This window comes from Emiliania huxleyi (genome assembly GCF_000372725.1).
Source record: "Emiliania huxleyi CCMP1516 unplaced genomic scaffold EMIHUscaffold_9, whole genome shotgun sequence".
In the NCBI taxonomy this organism is placed as follows: Eukaryota; Haptophyta; order Isochrysidales; family Noelaerhabdaceae; genus Emiliania; species Emiliania huxleyi.
This window is the reverse complement of record NW_005195301.1, coordinates 762,668-769,937: the sequence shown is the minus strand read 5'-3', so window position 1 is coordinate 769,937 and position 7,270 is coordinate 762,668. Positions and strand designations below refer to the sequence as shown.

At 64.9% G+C, this 7,270-nt stretch overlaps 4 protein-coding genes across 4 annotated transcripts in view; 1 reads left to right on the top strand and 3 right to left on the bottom strand.

Moving 5' to 3' along the window:
• Positions 1–1,346, bottom strand: part of EMIHUDRAFT_448641 (hypothetical protein) — a gene marked incomplete at its 5' end in the record, with an annotated part of 2,730 nt that extends 1,384 nt beyond the window's left edge. Inside the window, 6 exons of the mRNA XM_005757771.1 lie at positions 65–114; positions 180–235; positions 308–354; positions 421–480; positions 551–606; positions 1,325–1,346. Of these exons, the coding sequence (XP_005757828.1) occupies positions 65–114; positions 180–235; positions 308–354; positions 421–480; positions 551–606; positions 1,325–1,346 (291 nt within the window). The remainder of the gene's footprint in view (positions 1–64; positions 115–179; positions 236–307; positions 355–420; positions 481–550; positions 607–1,324) is intronic.
• A 1,183-nt stretch (positions 1,347–2,529) lies between these two features.
• On the bottom strand, positions 2,530–3,288 carry EMIHUDRAFT_433182 (hypothetical protein). Its single transcript, XM_005757770.1, has one exon. It carries the CDS (start codon positions 3,277–3,279, stop codon positions 2,539–2,541), a length of 741 nt encoding a protein of 246 aa, XP_005757827.1. The 5' UTR covers positions 3,280–3,288; the 3' UTR covers positions 2,530–2,538.
• Positions 3,289–5,703: 2,415 nt separating this feature from the next.
• Positions 5,704–6,117, bottom strand: EMIHUDRAFT_55571 (hypothetical protein; the record flags this gene model as incomplete). The annotated part of the gene is made up of 1 exon (XM_005757769.1): positions 5,704–6,117. A coding segment is annotated over one exon (414 nt), but the record flags the coding sequence as incomplete, so codon positions are not given.
• Positions 6,118–6,380: 263 nt separating this feature from the next.
• Positions 6,381–7,270, top strand: part of EMIHUDRAFT_199097 (hypothetical protein) — a gene marked incomplete at both ends in the record, with an annotated part of 1,294 nt that continues 404 nt past the window's right edge. Inside the window, 2 exons of the mRNA XM_005757768.1 lie at positions 6,381–6,386; positions 6,614–7,076. Of these exons, the coding sequence (XP_005757825.1) occupies positions 6,381–6,386; positions 6,614–7,076 (469 nt within the window). The remainder of the gene's footprint in view (positions 6,387–6,613; positions 7,077–7,270) is intronic.

Here is a 7,270-nt window from a genome sequence, read left to right as displayed (position 1 = left end):
CAAAAAAAAAAAAACACAAATCCACAACGGAATGGGGGCCCGAGGCCGCGGGCGGCGCGCACACCGCGGGAGCGTCCGACAGGACGAGGAGGCCCCATGAGGCGGCGCCCGGACCTGACCAGGGAAAAGGACGATCTGGGCAGAGCCGGGAGAGACGAAGGTACCACGCGTGTCGGTGCCTTGACCGCTACGCACCGCCTTCGTGCCGCGCACTCCGCCCTGCGGCGGCGCGAGCCTGTCAACATACCAGCGAAAGATGTGACTATCACTCGTTAACGGGCGACTCCGCCCCTGCGACGGCACGAGCCCGCGTCCGCCGCCCCCCTCCGCACCCCTCGCCGCGGCGATGCTCGCCTAGTCCCATACCCCCAGAGTACCGAACCCAGTGTGGCTTCAGCCCCGTGGGTGGTGCGGTAGTGCCTCCGCACTCCTCGCCGCGGCGATGCTCTGCGCGAGCCGCGCGCCGCAGAGCAGCAGCGCCTAAGACAAGGAAGGCGTCGTAGAAAGGAAATGCAGCGGCCGCGCGCCGCAGAGCAGCAGCGCCTAAGACAAGGAAGGGGCCGTAGAAAGGAAATGCAGCGGCCGCGCGCCGCAGAGCAGCAGCGCCTAAGACAAGGAAGGGGCCGTAGAAAAGAAAAAGAGGACGACGGCCGCGCACCGCAGGGCAGCAGCGCCGAGAGGTAGCCGTGTGGTGCGTCAGCGCGGGCCCATGGCGGCGGCTCCTCGCGCACCTGTTTCACAGCTGGGAGGCGTGAAGAGACGCCGCGCACAGCGGAACGGGGCCGGCGGCGGCGGCGATCCGCGGCGCGCCCACCCGCGAAAGATGTGGGGGAGATGTGGGGGCGATGGGGGGGAGGTATGGGGGAGATGTGGGGAGGTGTGGGGAGGTGTGGGGAGGTGTGGGGAGGTGTGGGGGAGGTGTGGGGAGGTGTGGGGAGGTGTGGGGAGGTGTGGGGAGGTGTGGGGAGGTGTGGGGAGGTGTGGGGAGGTGTGGGGGAGATATGGGGGAGATATCGCTGCGCACCCAACCGCGCGGGAGGCTGCGAGAGGACACGGCGCAGCGGAGGGCGTCGTCGCGCGTGGGGGGCCGACCTAACTAAAGAAAAACGGGCGCCTCACTCCAGGAGATGGGTAGAAAGGAACGGGTGCCCGCCCGCGGGAGCGACCTATACGGGTCGGCAGCTGCTGGTGTGAGTGGCGGTTCGTGGGGCGGTGGGGGCTGCGCCGTAGTTCTTGTCGACCCAAGTGAGGCGCCTCCCAGTTGAAGCACGGGCCATCCTGCCCGGTGCGGCAGTCCTATGACGAAACAAAGAGCAACCCTCACCATCCAATGACTGGTGGCCCATCCTGCCCGGTGCGGCAGTCCTAGGAAGAAACAAAGAGCAACCCTCGCCATCCAAGGACGTGTGGCCCGTCCTGCCCGCCCGGTGCGGCAGTCCTATGAAGAAACAAAGAGCAACCCTCGCCATCCAAGGACGTGTGGCCCGTCCCGCCCGCCCGGTGCGGCAGTCCTTGAAGTAGTCGCTTAGCTGCCGCCAGTGCGCACGCCAGCTCTGCCCCCCGCCCACCAACCCCCTACTCCCATCGCCGCCACCACCACCTCTTCCTCCCCCGCCTCCCCCGCCTCCCCCGCCTCCTCCGCCTCCTCCGCCGCCTCCGCCTCCCTTCTCGCTGCGTCGCGCAAGCCCAAAGTACGAGTCGTCGTTGCGGTACGACCTATTCACAGCGTCTACCTCTTCAAGCTGTGAACAGGCCCAAAGTACGAGTCGTCGTTGCGGTACGACCTATTCACAGCGTCTACCTCTTCAAGCTGTGAACAGGCCCAAAGTACGAGTCGTCGTTGCGGTACGACCTATTCACAGCGTCTACCTCTTCAAGCTGTGAACAGGCCCAAAGTACGAGTCGTCGTTTTGCGGTACGACCTATTCACAGCGTCTACCTCTTCAAGCTGTGAACAGGCCCAAAGTACGAGTCGTCGTCTTGCGGTGCGACCAGTCGGCATAGCCGGTGCGCAAGTGCACGCCGACGATCCGCGTGTACCTATTCACAGCTTCAGCCGTGAAGAGACGCCGTTCACAGAGCAAATGCACGCCGACGATCCGCGTGTACCTATTCACAGCTTCAGCCGTGAAGAGACGCCGTTCACAGAGCAGGTGCACGCCGACGACCCGCGTGTACGGCTCCAGCCGCGCCAGCGTCGGCAGCAGCGCCGCCATCAGCTTGGGCCTGCTCACAGCTTGAATGGGTAGACGCTGTGACCAGGTCGACGCGTGGCACAGGTCCAACAGTTTGGGCCGCGGCTGCATGAGGGCGTACGTCTCGCACTTGAGGACGAGCTCGCGCGTCTAATCCATCCATTCATTAATTAATTGAGGACGAGCTCGCGCGTCTACTCCATCCATTCACTCATTAAAGTTGAGGACGAGCCGCGCGTCGAGTCAATCTCAACGCACAGTGGTCACTCAAGGATCGCGCGCGGCGCGGTCGACGAGGTGATCTGCCGAAACTCTTCGCGGCTGACCCCGGCCCGTCAAAGTACTACGGGTGCTGGAATGAATGGCACGTGGCTTGCTCGCGGCATCTCAGCTGCACCCGAAAGCGAGGCGCGTGCTGTGCCGGGCAAGCCACGAGCGGGAGGGCGCCGGTGGGGCGAAGCGCCTCTGGCTTGGAGTAGGAGAACTCGAGCGAGTCCTGCTGCTGCAGCACGATCCGCACCCACCGGGGGGTGCTCTCGCTCCGCAGCCACTCCAACACGCCGGTAGGTTCCGCGAGCAGCAGCTGGCTTCCGTTGCTGAGGCGGAGGCGTGCGAGGGCGCAGCCGGGCGGCGAACGGCGCGCGCAGCCGTACTCGACCACCAGCGGCCTGCGCACGCCACGACCAGCCATGCGGGCGCGCACAGCGCGAGCCTGCGAGCGCCACGACCAGTCGACGCCTCCGTGGCCGACAAAGTAGTCGCCGATGTCGAGCCGTGGCGTCGCGTCGTCTTCGCGAGACAGCTGCAGGTAGGTTGCGCGGCCTGTGGCGAAGCCAAAGCGCAGTAGGCCCATCCAGCGAGTGCCCGAGTTGCCGAGGCCCTCCCATCGGAAGCCCGTGCCGTCGAGAATGAGCACGCGGTCCAGCCGCTGGGCGTAGTCGGCGTGAAGAGCGCGAGTGCACTCACATTCACGGTCAAAGGCGGCGACCTGCCTCTTGACGACGGCCGAGTTCCAAAATGACCTGTTGATCGCCCTGGCCGCCGTGGCGCCAGGACTGACGTCAAGAGCTCTGACGTCGGACATATATACACAACACCAGGGAAAAGAATTCTTAAAACACAAGCCTCTCTCACAGCACACTGGCACGACAAGGGCGCGGACTGGCGCGAAAAGAACTTAAGGTGACTCGGGCCAGTTGGGGGGGGGGGCAAACCCTGCCCGGCCCCTAGGACCCCAGGTAAGGCCCAGGTGTGGCCTTGGGCATCAGAAGGGACCAAGAGGAGTCCAGTCTGAGCCATAGAGCCCATGTCTTTGCCCCCGAAGGTCGCGTTCAAATGCCCGGAACGGACGTTACAGTGGTGTCCGGCCGGCGCGATCACCGAGCTGTGACGCTCAGGGAAGCCCGATGAGGTGCTGGTTTCTTTGCCCAGGGCTGGCCTTCCCCCCAGGCTGGATCAGCTGAGCAAGGTTTGGGGAGAATCCTATAGTAGGATCTTCAGATATTTTGACGGATGACCGAAAATGGGCAAAAACGGGGTGATTTTGGTCTCGGCACCAGCCAGGCAGTTGTTTGGCCTTGGCATCAGCCGGGCATGTTGTTGATTTGGCCTCGGCATCAGCCCTGGCAGGCGGGCACGCGGGGCATGCACACAAGCGCCAAAGGGGCGCAGCACCGACCTAACCCGTCGGAGGTGGGGAGAAGGGAGTACCGCCGATGGGTTGCTCACTCAGCCGTGGACACGACCGACGTCTTTGAGACACGTGTGACCTACGGCTTTCCCTGACTCTGGACCTTCTGTACAACACCTGAACAGGTAGACAACGGCCAAGGCGATGGCGAGGACGAGGAGACACGGGACGATGGCAGGCGAGACGAGGAGGACGGAGGCGAGGGAAGAGGCAGCGCCACAGTCGACGGAGGCGACAACGATGGAGAAGGGGAGGGAACGACAACGCGCACAGAGGATGAGGATATAAACTGGGAGGACGCAGCGGAGGGGATAGACGAGGGAATCGAGGGACCGGAGGGCTTTCGCGACAGCGACGATGACGACGAAGGCAGGGGGGGAGACGGAGGGGCGACACGCAGGAAGAGCGAAATCGCGAACGGCCCGAGCAGAGAGGGCGACGGCAGGGCACGAGGGAACAACGGAGGCGCTACCGATGACGCGAACCGAGGCACGGGCGACGGCGGGGACGGGGAGGGCGACAGCGACGTCGAGGTTGACGCAACGGTGGGTATCGAGAGTGCCACCCAAAAGGAGCCGGACAGCCATGGAGGTCACCGAATGGAGGGCGAACGGCACGATACGAAAAGGCAGGGCGAGGCGGATGGAGAAAGAAGTGCCGAGGAGGCCATGGTGGAGGGGAGGGACGGGAGGACGAAAGAAGGGCGAGGAGGACGAGCGGCCCGCACAGGTCGCGAGCAGACAGCGCCTGCTGGCCATTTCGAGACATTCGCAAAGAACGCTAGCTACATGGGAGGGCTTCGTGAAGGATGGATTGAAAAACATTCGAACAAAAAAGAGGCGACGGGAGGAACCGGCAGAGGATGCAGTGACGTGAGACACACACACACACACACACACACACACACACACACACACACACACACACACACACACACACACACACACACACACACACACACACACACACACACACACACACACACACACACACACACACACACCGCTCACCCACGCGCACCGGGCCTTGCACTTTGAATGCCGTGGGGCTCCTGTCGTTAGACGTGGAGACGCGAGGGTTGCCCCCCCTTGCCCCACCACCTCGTGTGTGTGGAGAAGTTTACCTTACCTTACGTTACCTTACACCTGAGGCCGTCTGCGCACCTGCAGAGGACTCTCGGACATTCTCTTCCAACCTTCTGGACACCTTCTGGTACATCTTCTGGACATCTTCTGGACACCTTCTGGACACCTTCTGGACCTTCTGGACTTGTCTGGACGCTCCACAAACCCTATTTGTCGCCACCGGGCTCTTGGCGTGGCTCCACCTGCGCGAGCTCCACCTCCTGGTGTGGCTCCACTCGGACCGTGACGCGCTCCTCGCGCGCCCTGCTCCGACTCACTTCCTCGTCTGCCGTCGGTATACGAGCGCGCAGCTGCAGCCGATCGCGGCGACGAGGACGATGGCCCCAGCACTCGACCCCACCGCGATCGCAAGGGTGTCGGCCCCGCTGGCCTCTTGGCCTCCCGGGCCTGGCGGTGGAAGGAGCGGCGGCAAAGGTGCTGCGGGGGGCTGCGTGGGCGGCGGGGGCGGCAGGGGAGGTTGGGACGGCGGCGAGGGAGGCTGCGGCGGCGCCGACGGCGGTGATGGCGGCAACATCGGTGGTGTTGGAGAGGGAGGCGGTGGAGATGGCGGCGGCGACGGCGGAGGAGACGGCGGAGGAGACGGCGGGGGCGGCGATGGAGGCGAGGCCGGCGAGGGCGGCGGGTAGTTGCACTCAGGAGGAAAGGAACCCGAGGTGCAGACATTGGGAAGGGCGGGCAGGGGGCAGGCAAAGTGGTTGGTGCCGCCCAGCCAGCATCGCCTCAGCGGCAGGTTGTTGAGCTGCGACGGCACGGTGCCGGAGATGTCATTGTCGTTCAGGTAAAGCCACTCCAGCTCCGAGAGCTTGCTTATCTCTGCAGGGATGGTGCCCGAGATGGAGTTGCTGTCCAGACCAAGAGACTTCAGCTGCGAGAGCTTGCCCGTCTCCGACGGGATGGTGCCCGAGATGGAGTTGCCGCTCAGACGAAGAAACCCCAGCTGCGAGAGCTTGCCCGTCTCCGGAGGGATGGTGCCCGAGATGGAGTTGCCGCAGCCGAAGGCGTTGCCGCAGCCCAGGTCAAGGCGCGTCAGCTGCGATATGTCGAATAGCTGCGGAGGGATCGTCCCCGACAGCCCTTCGTTGTCCAGATTCACCCTGGTGCCCGTGTAGTTGCCGTCGCACAGGGACGTGCCGAACACGCTGTTGTCGCAGACAGTGCCGTACGCCTCGCAGCGACCCGCCAGAAGAAGGAGCGCGAGCGGGGCGAGGCGCGGTGCCGAGGACGAGGAAACCGCCGCCAGCAGCGTAAGAACGAGCGAGTTGGCCAGCGTCATGGCGGGCGATTGTGCAAGCCGAGCTCGCGTCGCCGCGCAGCCGCCGAAGAGCGCGTGCTTTGCACCGACGCGGGAGGATGCAGGTGCGGTCGAGGCCGAGGACTCACCAGAGGCCTGCATGTTGGTGCGGAGGAAGGGAACACGCGTGTCATCTTGATTGATCTTGAGCGTGGTGGGGCGCGGCTGGGGTGGGGGTGTTGGGGTGGGGCGGGGCGGGCGCCGGAGTGGGAGTAAGCTGGGGCGCGGCGCGGTGGAGCACGAGTTTCACTGCGAGCACAGCACTACGAGGACGGACTTGTACATTTACCAGGGCGTGATCGGGGACCTGCCCTGCATCGGCGACACGAAGATCTTTGCCGGTGTGCCGTCGGACCCCTCGGGGGTGGGGCGCACGGGGGCGTTCGTCGCTTGCGGCAACACGCTGCCACGCGCCCGCGAGACGGTTCTGGGCGTGGAGGGCGGGGACAGGGGCGGGAGGGTGGGACGGTGGGATCCGCGGACGGGGACCGGGACGGTTGAGGCTGTCAAGGGCCAGTACACGGACGCAGAGGGGAAGTGCCATGTGGAGGCGCTGCTCTTCGAGGAGTTCGGCGCAATGAGCGCAGGGGTGGAGGAGCTGCTGATGCGGGTGGCTGAGGTGGCGGGCCGGAAGCTCACGTGGTGGCAGTACGACCAGACGTCGTGGTCGGCGCGCGAATGGATGCCGTTTGCGCTGCAGCGACTGTCGGTGCAGCTCTGGACGGCGCTCGCGGACGAGGCACAGCGCGCCATTGGTGCGGCGTCGCGCGGCCGCGAGGGACCGGGGGGGGGGGGGGGGGGGGTAAACGGGATGGGGGGCTCTAAGGGGAACGGAGTTGGGGGCGCCCAGTATGGCGCCGGGAACCCAGGGTAAAAGGGCTCGTGTAGCCCTCCTTTTGGGATTATATCAAAACTCTCTGTCACGAGCGTATGTGAAACTCGGGATCCC